We start from the raw sequence: 25623 nt of genomic DNA on the forward strand, positions 1-25623 counted from the left end.
GACGCCACATCAATAACATAGTGAATGAAGAGGCCCCAAAACAACCTTTGAGAGTGGATGGGACTCAAGTCAAGTAAGTCCAGTCAAATCTATTAAAAAACCTAGTGGAAGCACAGTATCCTTCATTTTATAGAAAATCAGTCCAGAAAGCTGAAAATGTTGAGACAACCACCTCAATACCAAGATGCCAACATCGGCGATTCTCCTCTTCAGACACTTCTCTTTTTTTACAAAGACTTTTTCTTTCCCCCGCACCACGAGTAGTTATGTGAAGAACCCGATATGATGTTGCTTAATCACCGATCTACAGCATTCCAAATCCGATTTCTGTTCCATGGTTTTATTGTTGTTGCTGCATTAGCTGAGGTTGTGACGAAGCTAAAAAAATATGTGAGCTAAATGTGAAGCTAAATGTGAACATATCGATGTATGCAAAATAAAACAGCAACAACTTAGGTGGCAAGGCCACATCCAGCGTATGGAAAATTTTCGTCTTCCGAAAATAGTCTTCCATGGTCACGTGCAGGGTTCTCGCCCAAGGGGTCGGCCCCCGAAAAGATGGAAAGACAACTTCTCTACACTCAACCTGCCGCAACTTTAACGCCTGTCTGAAGATAGATGCTATTACAGACGCCACATCAATAACATAGTGAATGAAGAGGCCCCAAAACAACCTTTGAGAGTGGATGGGACTCAAGTCAAGTAAGTCCAGTCAAATCTATTAAAAAACCTAGTGGAAGCACACTATCCTTCATTTTATAGAAAATCAGTCCAGAAAGCTGAAAATGTTGAGACAACCACCTCAATACCAAGATGCCAACATCGGCGATTCTCCTCTTCAGACACTTCTCTTTTTTTACAAAGACTTTTTCTTTCCCCCGCACCACGAGTAGTTATGTGAAGAACCCGATATGATGTTGCTTAATCACCGATCTACAGCATTCCAAATCCGATTTCTGTTCCATGGTTTTATTGTTGTTGCTGCATTAGCTGAGGTTGTGACAAAGCTAAAAAAATATAATCAGTTCTGTTTCTCCGAGACTAGCCTCCTTTCTGAGCTGACTGTCTGGCAAGCCAAATTGAGGTCTATAGGCGAGTCTCATGATCCCGACAAAGTTTCTGAAACTCTTGGTGCGTGCGACAGCCACTTTTTTCCAACAGTGTGTTCACTCTTTATTGTGTTCTTCTTGTTACCAAATAATCTGCAGAACATTTGTTTAGTATGGTGAAGCAGCTTAAAACATACCTCCAAAATCAGACAGGAGAGGGCAGGTTGAATAGTCTTGCACACATGTGTATCAATTGCAATGTCAAGGTGGATACTGACGATATTTTAAGCGACTTCGGGGAGGAAATCAGAACGAGTTAAAATATAAGAACTACCTACAGTTCTTATCTTGTTTTGTATCTGATTCAAAGATTAGCCAGACTAGAGCTTTTCAATTTGGTTAATTGAACTCGTTACTTTATTTTAGTAGCATAGTAATAAATAAGGTCAAAAAGTGGACTATGACAGTAATATACTTAGTCGTTTCTGGACTTCTAGTAGCTTTTAGCTGGTGCCCCCCCCCCCACCAAACGGAAGTCCTAAATACGCCACTGCTGCATCCTCTTATATAAAGTAGTCTTGAAATCAACTTCTTGCTCCTAAGACAGTGGTCAATCTTATTTCATGTATGGCCATCGGGGGACGTCCATGGGTATTTGTGTACATCCCTGCGGGCAAATACAGTTCCTCCAATTAAAAGGTCGTTGAGGAGTGTTAAGTAGTTCCCCATTTTCGTCTTACTGGGCCAGGCCCTGCTCATCGAGGACATGCAGAGAAAACAATCGGTCGTTCCCAACCTTCGCGTTGAAGTGTCGCACAAACAGTCTTTGGCTACGGAGTTGAGTGCTCTGTAGAATTCGTCTTTTGATTCGTCAGGGGCAACATTGGTAGGTACATAGCATACTAATACTGTCAGTTTCGTATGCGCATCCATGAACCGAGTATTCCATATAGAAATCTAATTAGCCCTTACGCAAATGTTAGGTCTTTAAACTAGTACTGTATACACAACAATCTAAAGACACATAGGTGACGATAAAATATAATATCTGTACCTCTGATTCTTATTGTCCTTATTTATTGCTCAATGAAAAAGAATCTGAATTAACAAAAAGAAAGCATTAACAAAATTCAGAAGACACAGTAGGAAATATAAATTTATTAAAATCTCTTGGCAGTTAAAACAAGAACTAAAAAAAAACAAAAAAACAAAGCTTCAAAGATGTAAGGCTTGTCCCACTCCGCTGCGTTAACTCACAAAGCGTTATGAGACATGTTTTCCCAAACTTAGAGTTACAACCCGTCCCCTTAAAGTAAGCAATCTCTATCGACTGGTCCAGCATCTTTACGCTGTCTTAAGTTTACGCCAAATCTTATTTAACGTTCAACATATTTGTAAGTTTCCTTTTCCGAAATATAGTGTATTCCCACTTTCAGAAATGGCTGAGAAATGTAACTTTCGATATAAATTATTTTTACCACATCTTGGAAGTCTAAAATAGTCTTTCTAATACAAACAGCCTTTCATTAATAGCTGGAAAAAACTTAAAAACCTTTTTAACAATTTTTTCGTTGTCCTGTAAAATAAATATTGTGCAAAATACTGCTTTTTGAGTTACCACAGTCGTGTCGTCATCACTTAAGAGTCAAATAGATTATCAGACATCTCTATATCGCCATTCGACCTTCTCGGGTAGCCTTTTGGAAATAACGGCCTCGGAGGTTGAAGTCACAGAAGGAAAATAAATTCGATAGCATAACCAGGAGACGATTATCCCGATTGAAGAGCCGACGGAAATATCTAAATTTAAAACACGATAAATATAAAAGTATTTAATAATATTTAACATATATCCAATAATGCGAATAAATATAAAAGTTTTTAATGATACAGATGAAAAACATTTACATAATTCTCGTTCAAATAATATGCACCTTACTGCTAGAAATTTGGAGGTGAAAAAGAAATTTGGACCGAATGGGACGCGGTTTTACTTCAATCCTTTCCCTATGCCAACTGCAAATCCTTGCATGATTGCAGTTAAAACAAGGTGCAACATGCCAACTTTCTGCAAAAAAGTGGGCTGTTGCATGAAAGGTTTTCGAGAGATAGAGATTGTGGGGAGGGGGAGGGTAGGGGAACAGCTGGTCCTCTTTTGTTTCCAAATAATATAGATTAAAATCATTTGTGTGAGAATGGTTCAAGCAAGGTGAGACACACCTATATTATTAATACGCACTGAATCGGTCCGCAGCTCGGATTTATTTTTACGCTGATTCACGACTTGAATTTTTTTTTCTAACTGTGTCACCAAAATTCCACAGATTGCATTTGAATATTTTTTACACCGAATCAGTACTTGACATGTTTTGTACCATGTCTGAATTTAGTTCATTTTTGCATGAAATAAAGACTAAGCTCATTTTCTTCACCGAATCAGTCCAAACCATAGACTTAACCCCCTTTTACTAGATTCAGGACTTGGGTCATTGCTGCGCAGAATCGGGGCTTGGCTTGCAGCTGCACTGAGTAAGCAATTAGCTTGTTTTTAACCGATTTGTCTTTGCACCAGGTCACCGAAATTTCACAGCTTAGGCTTGGCTCGTGTTTACATCCAGTAAGTCCGCCGCTTGGACGTAGCTAGTTTTTGCTATAAAAAAAAGAAGCTTTACTCTTTCCGGGGTAGATTTGAGACTTGGCCCGACTTTGCAGAGCTTCACCGAAATTTCAGAGGTTGGTTTGCAATAAGTCAGGATTTAGCCCAGTTTTGTACCAAATTAGGATTAAGATCGTTTTTGGCCGAGTCAACCCGTGGCTTGGACTTAGCTTATTTTCGCAATAAGATTGAAAATTACTATATGATCAGTCTTGGTCTTTGAAAAGGGCACCAGAACTTTATATTTACGATCAAATGAGTCTCCTCCCAAAACTATCTGACGTGAAGATTCTTTCCACACAAAGTGGCAAATAAAAAAAAAAGAAAACTTTTACTTAGTCAACACTACTGCATTGATTCTGATATTATGATCTGAAATCATTGATTTTAATAGTCTTCACGGCACCACAGCATGAAGGCTAACATAAATTACAGGGGATATTTTATTTTTCTCTGCTATAAGATCGTTCTCGCGATCATACCTATAACATTTCTGTACAATTAGCAAAATTATTGCGCAGTTACAGAGAATTATTGCACAGTAATAAAATATGTTGATATTTTATCAACATTGTGCAGATAATTTGTCAATCTTATACACTGTCGTAATATTGAATTGCCGTGGAGATCTTCGGAATGAGTAAATTTCACTGGCAATCTAGTGATATTGTTATTTTAATGACCCCAGTATTCGTCCAAAGGTAATTCTGAGGATTAGCTGAATCCATTTCCGTTGCAGCAAAGGTTTAGCCAAAACCGATACCCAGCTGATCTGACCTTAGAGAAGACTAGTCAATAAGGATATCCTCCAGAATAATGTGACTGACTAGAATCTCTGTAATTATAATCGTAAATTACAGTGCAATCGTCTGGTTTCAACACTGAAATGAACACTAAAATGTGATAACTAGAAAAGAATAATACAGGGCTTTGAAAAGGACTGAATATAGGTGATAGTTGTACCTTGTTGAGATTAAGTGTGGAATCTGTATATATCGCACTCAGCCACACAGTTTGTTGAACAAAAAAGTGCGTATTTTAAGACTACAGAGAAATCAAATATCAGGCACATCCGGTATGCATAGAAATGTTATTATTTTTTGTCGTATATTTGTCGTAATAGTTTAAACTAAAGTTCTTAGCGATGCTGATTTAAAAAAAAGATAACACATTAATTCTTTCTTTCTAATTTAATGATAGGAAGAAGAATATTGTTCTTCGAACGGTTTGAGAGCCAACATATGAAGACAAGAGGCGACTTTCTTAAAAAAGAATCAGTGTTTTCTTCGCTACCACTCGAAATTTTTGCAGCATCAGTGCTAAAAAAAAAAAAAATAATAAACAATAATCAATAAGCCCGGCAGTAGGTCTACCTGTCGAAATTTATTAGACGAACCCCTAAAATAAGAATACCTACAGATTCACAGAGAGAAAACGTAGTTTAATTGTTATTGGCGCGGTAACCACGGCCGCTGCCAGATATTGGCGGGGAAATGGAGCTACATCACTTTATTGGAGTGGAAAGCCTCGCTGGTACCAAATATGGTTATGGAGAACCTTGTGGTCACCACTACTGTACGTAAATATTGAGTATGTTAATACACTATTACGGTATACCCTGTTTGAGGGTATGGTAACGTGATCGAACCGTCAAACGGCCACTCTAGGCCAAGGGTGCCCCACCTGGGTCACCACTAAAATCTCTAGCTATCTCTTTGGAGGGTAAACAGGCCCTCCTGTCGATATACTAAGTGACGGTATTTGCCGCAAACTCCTACCCTACCTGGGTTCCTGGAAAAATAATCTCACACGGCTGTAGAAAATAGCTTACATGCTTTCTTCCAAAGGTCATAGAACACACATCCATAAACTCTCAAGACAGACTCTCTAAACAGTGTCTCAATGTAGACTCTCAATACAGACTAAAAACTAAATCACTAGTTGTATACAACAAACTTTGCGTAGGGGTGGCCCTTAGATTGGCCCTGGCTAATCCGCTAAATTTAAGTTCAAATCCCTGACGTCTTTTGAATAATATTATCTTAGATGGCCCAGGTAACAAAGACAAAAACAGAGCTTAGCTTGAAAGCTTATTTATTGCAAAACAACTATAGCTTAGCAACGAGACTTTAACTTATCATTGAAAATCATACTAGAGGCAAATCTAAGCAAATGTAATTACGGAATCGAAAACATGTCATTTATCTGAAAAAGAAACGAAACAGGGGTGAAACCCCACCAATTGTCATGACTAGTTAAGTGACGCAAAAAAAATACTAAAATGAACTATAATCTAAGACAAACTTCTAGATCAAAAACCGGCGTAAATGCATCCGTGGCAATGCAATACAGCCATTTCTAACTTAAAAAACCATGCTGTCGTTGAAATTTAAGTTACATGTTAGAAAGATTACCTTGCCAATGATGATGGTAGTCACATGTTCTACTGATTGCTATTAGAAGAGCAACAATTGGCGGAACGAGGGTAGCAACTAGGCGAATGCCACCACACCGCTGTTGATGAGACCCATTTGAAAATGTCCTTAGTTTTGCAGAAAGATGAAGGGCAACAAACCACAATGAGCAGAATGAAACTAAAATAAAAGACATACATAAAAAGGTATGAAAATTAAATCACTTTATTCAAACAAGAGACTTCTTTTTTTTACAAATTTAAGCGCAAATTTTAGTTGCAGATATTACTTTTCTTTATTCTTTCGCACACAAGCCTACAAAGTTTTTAAGTTTCCCATTATTTTCAATTATATAACTACAACCAGTCTTTTTTCAATTATAAATCAATAATTCCTTGCCAACTGGAACTATACGACAAATTTTGACTTTCATCAATACATATTTTATATTTTTCAAAACATATTCATTCCAATAATACGATGTGATATGGTAGTAACATTATATAAAAAATAACGATCGAAAATGGGGTTTTTAAGGCCTAACAAAAATACTGAAAAAAACACAAAACGAATATTTCGAAAGAAGAACCACCTTTCTTCTTCAGCGTGAAAAAAAAGAAGAAAAAAGCCAAAATGGGGCAATGAAAACAGCAAAAACAAACGCAGAGAGTCAATTTGAAAAAAATAAACCAATAGGAACAAATGAAACAACTAAAAAAGCGAGTCATTCACCAATATCCATGATTTGAACAAAAACTCTGAAACTGCCATCGAGAGATACTAGCGAACGACTGGCCAATGAAAGAAAGAAATAATTCATTCACTCAAACAAACGAACCAATTAAAAAAAAGGTTCTCCAATAAGTTGGAGAACAGTATCATTTGATTTCTTATTTTAATGATTGCATTCCTTGCACAAACCCTTCGAGACCTGATTGGTTGATGACGCGTTTCATTATGTGAATGCAAAGGAGATTTAAGGTTTATTTCAAGGATGACTAAAGAATTGGTTTCTCTATTGAGAATATCGAAATATGAGTGAATTGTTCTTAAATCCCTAGAATCTCTATTCAAAGTTAGACCTAAATGTTGGTATTTATAAATCTCAACAACATCTCTATAGTGCTGGACATTACCTTTGGCGTGTGAAACTAAACTAGCTAGCTTGGTTAACTAAAATAGTAGGGTCCGGGTGGTCATAAATGTCTTCTGCATGGGCAGAGTCAAAATTTTCTTTTTTTTTAAAGTATATTATCAATCGAATTAGAGTGCTGAGTTATTCTATCTGTAAGCCGTTGATCCGTCCTCCCTATGCACCAAAGACCACAAGAGCATGGAATTCTGTAAACACCGGAGTTTCCACCTTTCGGGATCTTTACCTTGATAAACTTGGGAACTGATGGTTTTGCCGTGCCTATAATAAGTGCAAAAATTATTTTTCCTTAGATCTTTGGAAATATGGTCTGAAGCCCCTTTTATGTAAGGGAGACCAAGGAAACTAGTATTTTCTTTTTTATTTGTGTTTTCTTTGTCACTATTTGAAAATTATTCACTACGTTTTCCAATATAAGAATTTATTAACCTAATTGGATATCCATTACCAAATAAGACATCTCTAAGGCGGTCAGCTCTGAATCCAGGAAACGTAGTGAACAGACCTGCAATGCTCTATCAACTAGAGAAGTGACCACTCCTCTTTTCACCGCAGGAGAATGATTAGAAGAAAATTTAAGTAACGGTCACTTTGTGTAGGTATTCTATAGACCCCAAACTTAAAACATGTATCATTACGATGCATCAGACCATCAAAGAAAGAAGCCGCCTATCTGCCACTGATTGTTGAGAAGATTTGAGTTTTGGATCCAAGGAGTTAAGCAAGTGAAGGAAAGGCCCCAGAGATTCTTCACCATGCTCCCACGAATAAAAAAATATCATCTTTAAAACGAACCCAAAATTCAGGTTATGGACACTTTGCAAAATAGCCCTTTCTTCAAGATTTCCCATGAAGATATCAGCTTCTACTGATGAAGAGAGGCGCCAATTGGAAGCCCACATTTCTGTCTATAAAAAGAGCCTCTATAATGGAAACAAAAGGATTTTTCTGATATAGATGGGTTAGAATTAAGTTTATGCTCCAAAAAGAGTTCCGTCTTTCGGGGATCACAATCAGTATACATTGAGCATCAAAACTGTCAATTCTTGTATTTGGTTTAACGAAACTTGCTTTACTTTAGAAACGAAACAGGGGAATTTTGGCTATAGGATTTTTAAGTATGAACTAGTTGGGGGATACACAACTGATAAGAATTTCCCTTTTTTCTGTAGGTGAATTAAATGAGGAAGCAATTGGTCGAAATGGTTTACAGGGCTTATGAATTTTAGGGAGGCCATACAAACAAGAAGACGTGCACCCACGTGGATAAAATCTTTTGTACAATTGATTTGTGATCTCACTTTTTCCTTTTAGATAAGAAAGCTCTTTTCTGACTTCCTGGACAAATTTTTCTGAGGGATCGCTAGCTAATTGATACTTTTGGGACAAAAGGTGGATTATTAGTAAATTTTCCAATTTTAAACGATGGAATTTCTCAGAAAGCCTTTGTCTAGAAATGCGAAATCATGCTGAAAAGAATCTTCAGCGGTAGCCTTAATTTCGTGGATATCAGCATAAGAAAGTCTGCACAACATTTCCCACTCTAACCTGAAAATTTCCTGATTCAACCGACAGTGCTTGCTTTCCAAATCATTAATGACATGATTTAAAATACCAAAGCCTATTAATTCTGTAAATTGACGTTCGTCCAGTGTTTTTAATTGAAGTGAAGGTGGCTATGACTTGGGTAAAACACGGTTCTTTTTACAATTATGAACAAAATACTGCTGATTAATCAAATTACCTTTTTTTCTAGCAAGAGATATAGATGTAGTAACCACATTGGTAGAATGCCATGGGAGACCATACTATTTTATTTAACCAACCTAGTTTAATTTCACGCAACAAAGGTATTGCCCAGCAATGCAGAGAGGCTATTGAGATTTATAAACACCAACATTTTAGGTCTAGCTTTGAACAGAGATTCTGGGGATTAAGAACAAATGACTCATATTTCGGTCTTCTCACAAGAGAAGCCAACTCTTTAGTCATCCCTAAAATAAACCTTCAATCTCCTTCGCAGTCACATAATGAAACGCGCCATCTGCCAATCAGGTCTCAAAGGGTTTGTGCAAGGAATACAATTATTAAAATCAGAAATAAAATGACAGAGTTATCCAAGTTATTTAATTAATGGTCCGTTTGTATGAGTGAATGATTTTTTTTTCTTTAATTGGCCAGTGGTTAGCTAGTATCCCTCAATGGCTGTTTAAGAGTTTTAGATTTTGTGCAAATCGAGGATATTGGCGAATGGCTCGCTTTTTTGGTTGTTAGGTATTTGGTTTTAATTTTAGTTTTCATTCAACTTTATTCACCTTTTAATTTTGTTTTTTCATTTGTTTTCAATGGTTTGTTTTTTCACATTGACTCTCTGCGTTTGTTTCTAATTTTTTCATTGCCCCTTTTCGGCATTTTCCTTAAATATTTTTTTGTCGCGCTGAAGAAGGGAGGCGGTTGTCCTTTCGAGATATTAGTTTTGTATTTTTTGTCAGTATTTTCGCTTGGCCTTAAAAGAACCATTTTTGATCGTTTCTTCTTTATATTATGGCAGGTTAATGTGGCTTAAGAAATTATCTTGGTAGCAACGTTACTTTACAAAACTCATACAACTGTCTAATTTTCATATCGTACAAAAAAAAACTTTTCTCCTATGGCTCGGGTGTTTTCCCATGTAAATCTCTATGAACTTAGGAGATTTTTTTTTGCATATATTAGTTTTTAAATAACTAGCCAGTCCTACAAAACCATGATCTTAGCAAGCACATGATTTTATGCGCTTAACTGTAGGAGCTAGCACCTCCAAACATACTTTCCTAGATTTAAAACACTTCAATATTGAAAAGAGACTGTGAAAAATTTCCTTTCAGACCCTGACATTTTAGCTACGGAAAAGTAGAAAGACAACTAATGTAATTGCTGTACGTTTCAAGTTAATTATTGTAGCTGAGTCGCCACAGTATTGTTAGGTTCAGTGTGTTGAACAGGGTGGTTATTACATCAATATGATAGAACAGTAGAAAACGGAAGAAAAACACAAAACATTTTCAATTTTCTTCCCTAGTATCAAGCATTGGAATAGATAACAAGACTCAAAGTTCCAGGAGTTAAATCGAAAGGGGTAGAATTAAAACAGATAGAGTTTACTTTAAAGCCCGTGCTCTCGCCTGTTTAGCAAGACATTATTATCTACTGCAAATCAGACATTGTTTTCTCTTTTGATACATAATCCTAATTGGGCGAAAGGGAATACGCCAAGCCAGGCATATGTGAGAACGGAACTAAAATAATACAACAATAAATGTGCACTTTAGTGACCGTGAACTTTGGCAGGAAAGTACATAAACAATAAAATAAAAAGAGTAAGGAAAAATAAAAATAAAAAGAGTAAAATAAAAAATTCAACAAAAGTCAATAAAAGAAAATTTCCGTGATACCTGGAAAAATTTCATTGAATTAAAGATTAAGAAAAAGCGTGAGGTGGAAATGGTAGAAAAAGCTTTCCTCGAATGCTTACACAGTATGTCATAACAGCGCAATGGTTTAATTTTTAGTTTAAAAGCCTACAGTTTTTCTGTTAGCAGAAAGCCAAAGTATTTTATTTCTTAGTTGTTTTTTTAATAAAAGATCTTATATTTTACCTACAATTTTCCTGTTAGCAGAAAACTAAAATATCTTACTTTTTAGTTTGTTTAGAAATGAAAGAAACTATATTTTACCCACAGTTTTTCTGTTAGCAGAAAAACAAAAAAAAAATCACTTTTTGGTTTGTTTAGAGATAAAAGGCATTATATCTTACCTACAGTTTTCCTGTTTACAAAAAAAACAAAATATTTTATTTTAGAGATAAAAGGCATTATATTTTATCTAGTTTTTCGTTTGCAGAAAAACCAAAATATTTTTTTTTTTTTTTAGAGATAAAAGGAAGGAAGCCATATCTTCTCACCCTCCATAAAAAAATGATGTAAGTTTCATTTAATTTATATATTTATTCTAATGCAATAATTGCACACAAAATTGGGAGAGTCTTCCAAGATCAGGCTAGAAAAGAATCTTGATTAAAATACATTTTTGTGTTTGATAACTTTTTTGTCGTTCCCAAAATGATATACATCTAGGTCGATTTCAAAATTGAATTGGGCCACCACTAAATATTCTCCCTAATGTGTATTAACTCGTCATACTCTAAGTTCATTTAATCAATTTTAGATTTTTCTCTGTTTCATTTTAATTTATTTTTGTCTTACACTTGGTATACCTTATTCTTTACCTTGAAAATAAAAAGAGTAAATAAAAAGAGCAGGAAAGTACAGGAAAAACAGCAAAGAAAAGAAATTAGACAGGTGTCAGAGAATTTCAAAGATTCAGATGCAGCAGTCCAAGAAATAACAGACCAATCAGGGCATTATTAATAATGTCTGGACTTTATGAATACTTGCTTTTAAAATTGGAATATAAGCCATCTAGGCATAATTTAATGCAAAACCAAAAAAATTATGCATATTAGCCAGCCTAAAATTCCATTTTGTCACCATTATGGCACGTTTTACATTGTTCGAACATAACACTTACAGACCGTAGGTAAGAATACAAATCGATGGTTTAATTTTCGTATTATTCAATGTAATAATATTACTTAAAACAATACGATAAGTGTCTCCAAAATGTTCCGTGTGAATTTCTGAACGCTTTTCCGTTCCGTGTGAACTATCTCAATTAGCCACAGGAGGCGCTCATGCCAGCATTTCTCATTTATCATTAAGACATACGAACTTATCAGTCTTTCCTTTAATTATTGCATAGTTGCAAAAGTCAATAAAACACATATGGTTAAATTGACTTGTTGACGCAACAATATTAAAATGAATTTTAATGTTTGGTTTCACTCATTTCACTTATTTTGATTCTTTCATATCATCGGACCGCTGTATCGATCATGAAGCTGATGCCCACGCAGCCAAGACCTCAGCCGTCTTCGGTAAACTGGGTCATGTTTGGAAGAAGCCAATGATAAAACGAGCCACCAAAATGAAGATCCTCGGAACTTCAGTCTGTTCGATCCTGCTGTATGGAGCTGAAACTTGACCTGAAACTGCAGCTGTCCAGCGCCATCTCGACACTCTTCAATCTAAGTGGCTTTGGAAAATTCAGAGAATCCGACGCACAGACTTAGTCGGCAATAATCGCCAACAAAGTATGACTTCCTAGTTGCCCTTGTCACACCAGGTTGTCCAACGAACGCTTCGCTGGTTCGGACATGTTTTGCGACTGCCTGCCGAAACTACGGCTCGGATTCTTTACGAAATCGAACCAATCAATAGTGGCTGGTAACGTCCAAGAGGAAGGCCAACGTTCCGATGGAGTGACAGTCTCGGGAAATTCCTGGACCAGGCTGGAATTTTACTGTCTGATGCAGAGGCCCTTGCTGCTGCCCCCTCCCCGTGAAGAAGGCTAACGACGCTCTCAACACCATCCTGGCATGAGGAAAGTAAGTAATTTATATAAAAAAAAAACGTCTTCCAAGAAAATTTATTTTTAAAGTAGAGTAAAGACCTATATTAAAATCTAAATCAAAAAGAAATGTAGTCATATAATAATTCAAACGGAAAACTAACAGGAATTAGTGTGAATAAAAAATTGAAACCAAGAACGAAAAAAAAAATATTTCCCGCGAATATTCAGTGAAAGCCAGGGCCCCCAGGGCAGTGTCTTGGGACCTATATTCTTCCTTATCTACATTAAATAAATACAAAAATAAGTTGTTGTTTTTTTACTGAAAGTAAGGAGCAACATTAAAACTTAAACGAACCGAAATTGTTCCGTATATGAAAGGGGCGGTCCCCTCCTCATCGCCTTGCTCTTTATGCTAAATTTTCTTATTGTTTTGAAAAATAAAGTTGTGAGACAGAGTCAAACTTTAGCGTAAAGAGCGAGGCGTTGAGAAGGGGACCCTTTTTGGGAACGTAGCTTTAGGGAGAGAGGGAAAGGGGTAGTGCCCAAAACTAAATTTTTTGTTTTGCACAAGGCTTCAATTACCCAGAAACACGGTTTTAGATTCCTCGCCATTCAGAAAACAAGTTTGTTGGCCCTTCTTATGGCAATATTCTCAGCCGAAAAAACATCTTTCTCCACTCTTGTTTTTGTGAATTAAGGCCCCTTGACTTACAGATATACGTTTCAAGCCAATCGGAAAAAAAAAATTGAACTTGCCCGAATGTTTGGGGGCCTGTACCCCCAACTTCATTCTGGCATGAGGGTTTCCTGGGTCTAAGACCTTACGTGTGCATGCTTAGTATTAGAATGTTGAGTTTTTTGGAGGATCATAAGTTACTGTTAGAGACACAATTTGGGTTCCGTCGAAAAGACAACGGAACCGGCGATGATTTATTTGACAACTATTATTAATGATGTGTTAGATAAAGGTTTAAAAGAAGGTGCTATATTTTTAGATCTGATGAAAGCTTTCGACACGGTGGATCACGAGCTTCTACTTAAAAAGAGTGAGGTGTATGGTTTGAGGGGAAAATATTTAAATTTGTTAAAAAGTTTTTTTTAAGTAGTCGATATCAGTATGTCCAACTAAATGATTCTTCTTCAGGAAAACACCGTGTTGAAATAGGTGTTTCGCAAGGACCAGTTCTTGGTTCTATATTATTCTTTATATTTATAAATGATCTACCAAATTGTCTAAATATTTTTGCTACGTAATAAATGAACTAACGGTAAACCTGAATAATGAAACAATTTCGCTTTTTGCTATATTCATATAAACCTATGAAACCTATGCGCCCAAAGAACGTGGACTTACTGTCACAGCAAAGCTTCAAGCGAAAAAATTATTTTTTACATCATTTGTATGAGACAAGTTATTTTGAAGTAGAGTTAAAAAACACAAGTTTAACAATTGTCTTGCAAAGCAGGGATCGGATTAATGTAAAGCGAGGTAAATTTTTAAGCCGTTATTTTTCATAAAAATTGACAGTTCATATACGTTTTATCCTTGGATGACTGTGTTTTTAAACTGTCAATAAGAGATTATGGCTATTAAATAAGAAAAAAACCTTACAAGAGGAATGTCCACTAGGAAAGCTTTTGCGTCCTTCGTTGATAATTTCCAGATCACCAGTGCATTTCATATTTGGATATTGTATACCGTCAGGAAAACATCGATAAAAGAAGTCCGGTCGTGGTCTCCCTAGATAAAAGAATAAAGCCAAATATATAACAAAATATTAATAAATAGAAAAACATTTTTTCTTCGTATCTCAAGCTCGCAGTGATTTTTCATAGTAATGCATAATCATAAAGAATTTCCCCAAAAACACTAGAAAAGGTTTCTAAACTTATTTTGGTGATAGCATCATGGGGTTAGTTCCTGGAAAAACAAATACTTAAATAACTAGTTTTTCTTCGTGTCATCAATTAAAATAAAGTTTCTTCTTTGGAACGGAAATTCCAAGAAAAGTTGAAAAAAAAGAATTTTCAGTTGCTATTTGACCTGATTTTTTTTTTTTTATTTCACTAGTCCCTAATTAATAAGGAAGGCTCATGTAGGCAAGGGCTTCCTAAACCTTTTTTCATTCACGACCCCAATTATTATTGCAAGAATCCTGGCGACCCCATATATATAAATCAAAGACAAATAAGTATTTTTTGATGATTCATTTATTAGGGAACACTATTCATTATTCACACATGAAAATATAAAGTTTAGAATTCGTTTAAAAAGATACAAAAATCTAAAATAAAAAATATACAAAAATCTAAAATAAAAAATATACAAAAATCTAAAATAAAAAATTCCAAAAAAATTGAAAAGTTGTCTCTGTTATACTTATATAATATTTTGAACGCCCTATTTTGCCTTATATTCCCTAATTTTCACGATATGCCCTATTTTTCGTCAAAATTGCATTTTTTGGAATAACATAAATAAAAGAGAATGCTATTAAAATCAAAAGAAAAACTTACCTGTTTTTTATTGCATGACAAATTAAATCCTGGTTGAATGGTTGAAACTGCTGGACTTACGACATTTTCAACATTTTTTAGCGATGAACGATATCGGGGATCCATACGTGTCAAACTTAGAAAGAAACTTCGCATAAATATATGGTGTTGAATGGCAGAAGAACATATAAGGCCATATCTGCGATTGTGGGAAATTCAGCTCTAGTTCTGATTCAGAATTCAGTCAAGGGATTTTTTGGAAATTGTAGTTTTAAGTTTGAATCACTCGAAAGCTCAGTAAATTGCTCTTAAGCTTTAAGTGGCATAGGATCAATCTCACTTAAATCAATACAAAGCGGATTTTGAATTCAAGCTACCTTTTTTAAATCAATATTTAATATAAAATATGTACAGAACTAAGTTTCTAGCGCGTTTAAGTAATCTACAATAATTTTTGCAATAAAAGTTTTACAATGATTTCTCTCGATTATAAAATTGTCGACACTGGAAAATATTTCGAACGATTTTTTTTATCCTATCTTTCCAAATTTCAATCTTTTTAGTAAAACTTTCAATTTTATCATTAGAAGTAAATATATCGCAATTTTTTCCTTGAAGAGACAAGTTGAGATCGTTTAATTTCGCAAAGATATCCGACATGATAGCCATGAGCCGTTTTGAAGAAAAGCAGCAAGTTCACATTTTCGTTCGGTCAAGAATATTTCAATTCCGTCTTTTAATAATAATAAGCTTCTGAAACTTTGACCTCTTGACAACCATCTTACTTCTGCATGTAATAATAAAGTTGTATAGACGGAATCCATATCCTTATAAAGATTTGAAAATAAGTGACTGTTAAGGGCATGGCTCTTAATAAAAATTTATAATCATAACAGTATTATGAAGCACACCGTTCAATTATGGTGCTATTTTTTTGCTGCAAGGGCCTCTCGGTGTTTAAGGCAGTGAGTAAAAGTTATATGGTCATAATGAGTAGCTTGAAAAAATGATTTAACACCAATGTTTTTGCCCATCATCACTCTTGCACTCTGTGCATATTCCACAGCAATTTTTCCATTCTAGACCTTCAGTCTTTAAACATTCATCAACTTTACAATATATATCTTTCCCTCTAGCATGTTATAAATATTTGACTTTAATATCTAAATATTTGACTTTAAAATCTCTTGCGACCGCACGATTTCGCTACGCGACCCCGTCTAGGGTCACGACCCATAGTTTAGGAAGGCCTGATGTAGGCCATTGGGAAGCTTATGACGGCATTTCACGTTTCCATCAAACTTTCATAATAAGCAACGGAAAATAATTCCCACTGACAATAAAAAAAGTAAATAGAATTACTAATGAAAAAAGATGAAGAGATGATTGTAAAGATCACGAGGCTTCGGAGGATATCAATTGGAACTTCTTCCAACTTTTTGAAGATGGTCTTATTCAAACTGAAGTTTGGTGACAAAACATACACAAATAGTCAAATTATGTGGAAAAATAGAAACAAGGGAGTACCACAAGTCCAAAGGATCCTGTCTAAATGGATACAGGGCTTGTTGTTAAAATGGATTAAATCGCCTTTCCTAACTTTTCAAAATGACGATGCTGCAACACACTCAAACTTAGTGGCAGTAAGTTTGGCAGCTGCTGGAATCATAGGCAGCGCGCTAGCGCTGCCTATGATTTACTTAGGCAGCGCGCTAGCGCTGCCTAAGTAAAGAACGATATGGGCACAATGTGTTGTTTTTTTTGTTTTTTTTTTCTCCATACCCTGGCACTTCGTATCGAAAGGAGTTGTCGTAGAAAGTTCGAAAAGGGCTCATTCGATTGCAAATTGGAGTGTCTAGTGCCCTTTTTAATAGTCGAAAGCAATTGGAGGGCAACTACCCCCCCCCCCCCACGCCCATCATTCCCCGAATACATCCAATCAAAATTTTGATAGAGCCATTTTGTTTAGCATAGTTGACTCACAGATATAAAATATGTTTTTGAGGAGGAAAATACTCAACAGCCCCCACGGATAGGATTTTAAGTAATGCCTTTGGGGTATTAAAAGTTTTTATAGACGGTATTGTCATAGACACTACAAAACAGGCTCATTCGATTGAAAATTCAAAGGGCTAGTGCCCTTTCTAATAGTCGAAAGTGATTGGAGGGCAACTAGCCCCCTCCACACCCACCATTCCCCCAAACACATCCAATCAAAATTTTGAGATAGCCATTTTGTTTAGCGTAATTGATTTCCAGATAGAAAATATCTTTTTGAGGAGGAGACTCCTCCACAACCCTCGGGGCAAGGGTTTTAAGTTATGCCCTGGGGGCATATAAGGTTTTTATAGAAGGCATTGCCGTAGAAACTTCAAAAAAGGCTCATTCGATTGGAAATTCAAACAGCTAGTGCCCTTTTTAATAGTCAAAAGTTATTGGAGGGCAACTAGCCCCCCCCCCCCCCACGCACGCCTATCATTCTCCCAAACACATCCAATCAAAATTTAGAGATAGCCATTTTGTTCAGCGTAGTTGATTCCCACATAGAAAATATATTTTTGAGGAGGACACTTCCCCACAACCCTCGGGGCAAGAGTTTTAAGTTATGCCCTGTGGGCATATAAGGTTATATAGAAGACGTTGTCATGGAAAATTCAAAAAAGGCTCATTCGATTGGAAATTCAAACGGCTAGTGCTCGTTTTAATAGTCGAAAATAATTGGAGGGCAACTAGCGCCCCCCCCCCCCCGAACGATGTGGGCACAATGTGTTTTTTTTTTCTCCATACCCGGGCACTTCGTATCGAAGGAGTTGTCGTAGAAAGTTCGAAAAGGGCTCATTCGATTGCAAATTAGAGTTGCTAGTGCCCTTTTTAATAGTCTAAAGGGATTGGAGGGCAACTAGCCCCCCCCCCCCCCACGCCCATCATCGCCCTAAACACATCCAATCAAAATATTGATATAGCTAATTTTTTCAGCGTAGTCGATTTCCAGACAGAAAATATCTTTTGAGGACGAAACTCCCCAACATCCCTCAGAGCAAGGGTTTTAATATGTGCCCAGGAGCTATGTGTGGTTTTAGTAGAAGGTATTTTCGTAGAAACTTCAAAAAAGGCTCATTACATTGGAAATTAAAAGGGTTAGTGCCCCTTTTAAGAGTCAAAAGTGATTTGAGAGCAACCAGCCCCTCCCCCCTCCACGCCCATCATTTCTCCAAATACATCCAATCAAAATTGTAGAGATAGCTATTTTGTTCAGCGTATTTGATTTCCAGACAGAAAATATCTTTTTGAGGAGACACTCCCCCACAACCCTCGGGGCAAGGGTTTTAAGTTATGCCCTGGGGGCATATAAGACTTTTATAGAAGGCGTTGTCGTAGAAACTTCAAAAAAGGCTCATTCGATTGGAAATTCAATTCGATTGGAAAAGCAACTTTATCTCGTGGAGTTGCTTTTATCATGGGATACATGTTTTTATGAAGGACACTCCCCCACAACCCTCGGGGCAACTATTTCAAGTTATGTACTGGGGGCATCTAATGTCCACATTTAAGCTGTAGCTGTAAAAACTTCAAATCAGGCTCATTTGATTCTAAATTAATACGGATAGCGCCCGTCTTAATAGTCTAAAGTAATTGGGGGGCAACTAACCCCCCCCCCCGCGCCAATCATTCCCCAAACACATCCAATCAAAATTTTGAGATAGCCATTTTGTTCAGCGTAGTTGATTTCTAGATAGAAAATATGTTTTTGAGGAGGACACTCCCCTACAAACCCTCAGGGCAAGGGTTTTAAGTTATGCCCTGGGGGCATATAAGCTTTTTTTTAGAAGGCATTGTCGTAGAAATTTCAAGAAAGGCTTATTCGATTGGAAATGCAAAGGGCTAGTGCCCTTTTTAATAGTCGCAAGTGATTGGAAGGCAACTAGCACCCTCCCCCCCACGCCCATCCTTCCCCCAAACACATCAAATCAAAATTTTGAGATAGCCATTTTATTCAGCGTGGTTTATTTGAGGATAGAAAATGCTTTTTTGAGAAGTATACTCCCCCACAACCCTCAGGGCAAGTGGTTTAGGTTATGCCCAGCGGGCATGTATTGTTTTATAGAGGGTGATGCTGGAGAAACGTCAAAAAATGGATTTTCGATCGTAAATTCAAAGGGCTAGTGCTCTTTTTAATATTCGAAAGTGATTTGAGGGCAACTAGCCCCCCCCCCCAGGCCCATCATTCCCCAAAAAACATCCAATCAAAATTTTGAGATAAACATTTTGTTCAGCGTAGTTGTTTTCCAGATAGAAAATATGTTTTTGAGGAGGTCACTCCCCCACAACCCTCGGGGAAAGGGTTTTAAGTTATGGCCTGGGGGCATATAAGGTTTTTATAGAAGGCGTTGTAATAGAAACTAAGGTTTTTAATATAAGAGTTTTATAAGGTTTTTATAGAAGAGGTTGTCGTAGAAACTTCAAAACAGGCTCATTCGATTGGAAATTGAAAGGGCTAGTTCCATTCTTAATAGTCGAAAGTGATTGGAGGGGAACTAGCCCCTCCCCCACGCCCACCATTCTCCCAAACACATCCAATTAAAATTTTGAGATAGCCATTTTGTTCAGCGTAGTTGATTTCCAGATAGAAAATACGTTTTTGAGGAGGACACCTTCAGGGCAAGGGTTTTAAGTTATATCCTGGGGTATATAAGGTTTTTATAGAAGGTGTTGTCATAGAAACTTCAAAAGGGGCTCATTTGATTGGAAATTCAAAGGACTAGTGCCCTTTTTAATAGTTAAAAGTGATTGCAGGGCAACTAGTCCCCCCCCGTCCATCATTCACCCAAACACATCCAATCAAAATTTTGAGATAGCCATTTTGTTCAGCCTAGTTGATTTCCAGATAGAAAATATGCTTTTGAGGAGGACACTCCCCCACAACCCTCAGAACAAGGGTTTTAAGTTATGCCCTGGGGGCATATAATGTTTTTTATAGAAGGTGTTGTCGTAGAAACTTCAAAAAAAGCTCATTAGATTGGAGAGTCAAAGGGATAGTACGCTTCTTAACATTAGATTATGTTCGAATGTCGACTAGCCCCCCCACGCCCATGGATCCCCCAAACACATCGACACAGAATTGTTAGACTATAATTTTTTTCAGTGGAAGTGATTTAAAGATAGACCATACGTTTTTGAGGAAGACTCCGCCACAGCCCTCAGGGCAAGAGTTTTAAGTTATGCCCTGGGGGCATATAAGGTTTTATAGAAGATTTTGTCGTAGAAACTTCAGAAAAGGGCTCATTTGATTTTAAATTCAAAGGGCTAGTGCCCTTTTTAATAGTCGAAAGTGATTAGTAATATTTTTGTTGTTGTTTAGACCAGGGCACTTCATATCGAAGGATTTGTCGTGGGAACTTCGAAAGGGCCTCATTGGATTGAAAATAGAAAGAGCTGATGCCCTTTTTAATAGTCAAAAGTGATTGGAGGGCAACTAATCCCTCTTCCACTCCGACCCTCCCAATTGCCCATTATGTTTAAAAACCAAATGTTGCCTCAAGATTAAATCAAAATGCACTGTGATAATGCTAATTCCCAATAAAGCATCTCAGGAGTATCCCAAGAACGACTGAGGGTATTATGTTCAAACTCTCGAGGCTACTTCTGCTCTAAAATTTAACCAAATCAAAATAGTGTAAGTGTATCAAAGCTATCAAAGAAAGTAAACAGATTTTTTTGCGAATGGTATCAGTAGAATGGGGGGTACCAGCCCCACGGGGCACCCCTGCTGCCACCTATAACTTTTTTGCACACCAAAAATGGGCATAGCCTCCCCAGGGAGAATGATTGCATAATCGAAGTGGGTCAATGACCTAAATTTCCAAAGGTCGATTTATTTGTTGTTTCTGAGGCAATTGTCAAGGTCAATGTTGTTGTTGTTGTTGTAAGTGCACGCTCTCAGCGAATGTTATGATCCAGAAATAGTATTTGTTGTTGTTTTGGTCATGTACATGCTCGAGGCAAATGTCATGGTGTCCAGAAATAGTATTTGTTGTTGTTGCTCGAGCCAAATGTTATGAGTTCCCCAGAAACAGTTAGATCACGTGTTTCCTTCTCAGCCAATCAGCGAGTCGGTTACATCCCCCATCTAAGCCAAAAAGAGGGCTTGTTACATATGGTTTTCCCCGTTACATAAAAAATAGGCCTTGAGATTTCGTATATAATTGACATGCAATGTGATTAAATTATCAGAAAGTATTTTGACACAGTGCAAACAAGTAGAATGGATAGAACAATTAACATAATTGATGAGCTTGAGGCCTTGGCAGCCGCAATTAGCAATGTAAGCGCATTTTAATTTTCAAACCAATTTTCCTTGGACATCCTCCAGTATATTCAGCTAAAACGTAAATATATTCCTTTACCCCAAACCCCCCCCCCCCAAACCATTGTTTTAAAATCAAATTCTCGCAAAAAGAAATACCATTTCAATAAATTCCTTCCTTCTATATTTCCATCTAAATCCCCCCCCCACCATTGTTTTACAATCAAATTCTCACAAAAAGAAATACCATTTCGTTAAATTCCTTCCTTTTATATTTCCAGCTAAATCCCCCCCCACCATTTTTTTACAATCAAATTCTCACAAAATGAAATACCATTTCGTTAAATTCCTTCCTTCTATATTTCCAGCTAAAGCGATCACTGACTTCTGTCAATTTTTAATGAAAATGCCGCTCTGGTTTTGACATAATGCTCTACGCGAGGTTAAAATTAGCTGTCACCCCTTTTCCTATGTGTTTACGAGCGCGGCAGCCAAAGTCAAAAGGAACTGTTTCTCCGTCAAAATTAAATACATAAAATATTTTCTTTTACCCTAAAAACCTAACCCCCCCCCACCATTGTTTTAAAATCAAACTCTCTCCAAAAGAAATACCTTTTCGATAAATTCCTTCCTTATATATTTCCAGCTAAAGCGATCACTGACTTCTGTAAATTTTTAATGAAAATGCCACTCTGGTTTTGACATAATGCTCTACGCGAGGTTAAAATTAGCTGTCACCCCTTTTCCTATGTGTTTACGAGCGCGGCAGCCAAAGTCAAAAGGAACTGTTTCTCCGTCAAAATTAAATACATAAGATATTTTCTTTTACCCTCAAAACCTAACCCCCCCCCTCACTGTTTTACAACAAAACTCTCGCAAAAAGAAATAATTATCATTTCTTTAAATTTATGAAATTTTATGTGTTCTATATCCTAGCTAAAAGCGACCATTGACTTCTGTCAATTTTTAATGAAAATGCCACTCTGGTTTTAACAAAATTATATGGATGAGGGTACTAACTTTCTTTCTGTAAAAAAGGGGCAAATTATTTTGATACTAATTTTTTCTCTTCTTTTTAAGGCAAATTATGAAGAATGCGTACCCCCTCCTTCCAAGAAAGCCAGAGAGGGTGAGGCAGCCCCATTAGTGCCAGCCCCACTGCAGCCTGACAGAAAACTTAAGAGAGAGTGGGCGGATAACTACAATGCCGAAGCTACGCAAGATCGTGAAATAGCCGGCCCGCCACCCCCTTATCATACAATGTCGAGGGTCTTAGGAGCTGCCCCGCCCGCCCTCCAACACGCACTACCTGGTCCTTCGGGCACCCAAGCCCAGACGGATTATGCAAATATAAGCATTTTTTTCTACCTATCTATTTCTTCCAATGTTTTTTTCTTTTTCAACCCCAATATAAACTTATCTCAGCGGGATATTAACCCCTCACCCCCCAACCATTGTTTTAAATTTATCTCCCTCGGAGATATCTAAATGTAATTTTTTTTCAAAGAAACCACTCTTTTTCTAATCTTTCCAATTTTCCATTGTAGACATCTTCGCTTTCTCATAATAATATTTTTAGCTAATTTTCTAGTTTACTATTTGAGAACCTTTTTATCACAAAATGCTATTTTTGCTAGAAAATTATAGTTTTAAGTGGCCTAGAAGTAAACCTTTTATTTCATCACAGTAAAATTATGTCAGAGATATTAAAGGACATTGTCCCCCCTTTGAAATCAGGTCACTGTTATCGCATACATTCAGCAGTCTGCTGAATCGGCTCGTAGTGAAGCCGAAAAGGGATACTATATCCCGGACATAATTTCCTCATAGAAAACTGCCTTTGCGTTATTTAAAAGATGTTTTTCCCCCAATCAATTTGTGTTGGACAGAGATTATAGCATTGCAATCTCTTACACATAGGCCTAATTCTAATTTGCATAACGATTGTCTAGATCAACTTGCCAAGATTTTGCATGAAGAGACATTCCTGAATAAGAATTAACGCTTCTCGAATTTAATTGTACTGTTTCCCTGGGAACAAGCTTGGAAACAGAACAGATATGAGATTAAAAATAATCTAGGGTCATTTGGAGTCCTAGACAACCTGTAAGGGGAGTAGGCGAAATGACTTATGCCGCCTTACAATATGGTTTTTTGGGACATTATGTAAATGGCCGGGGGCCACGGAGCCCGGAATGCGCCGGTGGGTCCGGGAAGCGCCGCAGGATGCGCTGCGAGAAAGTGCCGCGAAAAAAAAAAGATTGAACACTTTGGAAATAAACGACCAGATTGTCGCCTTCTATGTCATATCTTATATTATCTTCAGTTGAATTAACCAAATGTTATTAAGCAATAATAATCCAAATTTTAACAGTAGGGGTGATTTGAACTCTGAAAATAAGCTATTTTTTTCATTTATAGATCGGAAGAGCATTGGTCCCATATTCGCCGTCCAGTGAAGAAGGGGAATAACCTATTCTAACACCATCAGTGGAGATTCAGGACAATGAAATCATTAACTCTATTGAAGTACTTTTAGATATTGACGACTTTCTTGCTTATTTTTTTAATGTAGATTTTTGAGAATTGGTGGTGTTTGAATTTAGTCCGTACAATTGGATGATGTTAGTTTTGTTTACAATGAACCCTCCTCCTCCCGCCTCCGATACCAACGCGACTCCACTTCAAACAACTAAAGTGGAGCATTCCAAAATATTCCTTTATTACCTCTGCAAAACGGCTAAAAATGAAGAATTCATACACATTTTCAACTAGCTAAGGGTAAGTGTTTTAAATATGAGCCATTTTGTTGCGAAAACACACAAAAGTTAGAAAAAATGCAAAATGTTCCTTTATTACCTCTGCAATATGGCTAAAAATGAAGAATTCATACACATTTTCAACTAGCTAAGGGTAAGTGTTTTAAATATGAGCCATTCTTTTGTGAAAACACACAAAATTTAGAAAAAATACAAATATTCCTTTATTACCTCTGCAATACGGCTAAAAAAGAAGAATTCATACACATTTTCAACTAGCTAAAGGGAAAATTTTTTAAATATTGGCCATTATATTGCTTACACACACAAAGGTTACAAAAAATGAAAAATGTTCCTTTATTACCTCTGCAATACGGCTAAAAAGTAAGAATTAATACACATTTTCAACTAGATAAAGGGTGAATGTTTTAAATATGATCAATTATATTGCGTAAACAAACAAAAGATATAAAAAATGCAAAATGTTCAAAAATAAAAAAATAAATACTTAAAAAAAATAATAATTAAAACAAAAATTAAAATATATAAGTTAAAGTTGTTTAATTATTAGAAATTATATTTCGAAAACACACAAAAGTTAGAAAAAATACAAAATGTTCCTTTATTACCTCTGCAAGACGACTAAAAATGAAGAATTCATACACATTTTCAACTAGCTAAGGGTAAGTGTTTTAAATATGAACCATTCTGTTGCGAAAACACACAAAAGTTAGAAAACATACAAAATATTCCTTTATTACCTCTGCAAAACGGCTAAAAATGAAGAATTCATACACATTTTCAACTAGCTAAAGGTAAGTGTTTTAAATATGAGCCATTCTGTTGCGAAAACACACAAAAGTTAGAAAAAATACAAATATTCCTTTATTACCTCTTCAATACGGCTAAAAATGAAGAATTAATACACATTTTCAACTAGCTAAAGGGTAAATGTTTTAAATATGAGCCATTCTATTGCGAAAACACACAAAAGTTAGAAAAAATGCAAAATGTTCCTTTATTACCTCTGCAATACGGCTAAAAATGAAGAATTCATACACATTTTCAACTAGCTAAGGGTAAGTGTTTTAAATATGAGCCATTCTGTTGCGAAAACACACAAAAGTTAGAAAAAATACAAAATATTCCTTTATTACCTCTGCAAAACGGCTAAAAATGAAGAATTCATACACATTTTCAACTAGCTAAGGGTAAGTGTTTTAAATATGAGCCATTCTGTTGCGAAAACACACAAAATTAAAAAAAAATACAAAATAGTCCTTTATTACCTCTTCAATACGGGTAAATATTAAGAATTCATACACATTTTCAACTAGCTAA

General features: G+C 36.3%; 1 protein-coding gene across 2 annotated transcripts in view; it reads right to left on the reverse strand.

Moving 5' to 3' along the window:
• Positions 1–2192: 2192 nt before the first annotated feature.
• LOC148955275 (phospholipid phosphatase 5) overlaps positions 2193–25623 on the reverse strand; it is a 116211-nt gene continuing 92780 nt past the window's right edge. For both annotated transcript variants that reach the window (XM_089101307.1, XM_089101300.1), the window contains exons 5-7: positions 14336–14464; positions 6120–6299; positions 2193–2849 (exon numbers count right to left, since the gene is read on the reverse strand). In XM_089101307.1, coding sequence (XP_088957433.1) covers positions 2707–2849; positions 6120–6299; positions 14336–14464 — 452 coding nt within the window. In that variant the 3' untranslated portion in view covers positions 2193–2706. The remainder of the gene's footprint in view (positions 2850–6119; positions 6300–14335; positions 14465–25623) is intronic.

Source organism: Artemia sp. Qi Xiang Cuo, chromosome 2, assembly GCF_049724085.1.
Source record: "Artemia sp. Qi Xiang Cuo chromosome 2, ASM4972408v1, whole genome shotgun sequence".
NCBI classification, from domain to species: domain Eukaryota; kingdom Metazoa; phylum Arthropoda; class Branchiopoda; order Anostraca; family Artemiidae; genus Artemia; species Artemia sp. Qi Xiang Cuo.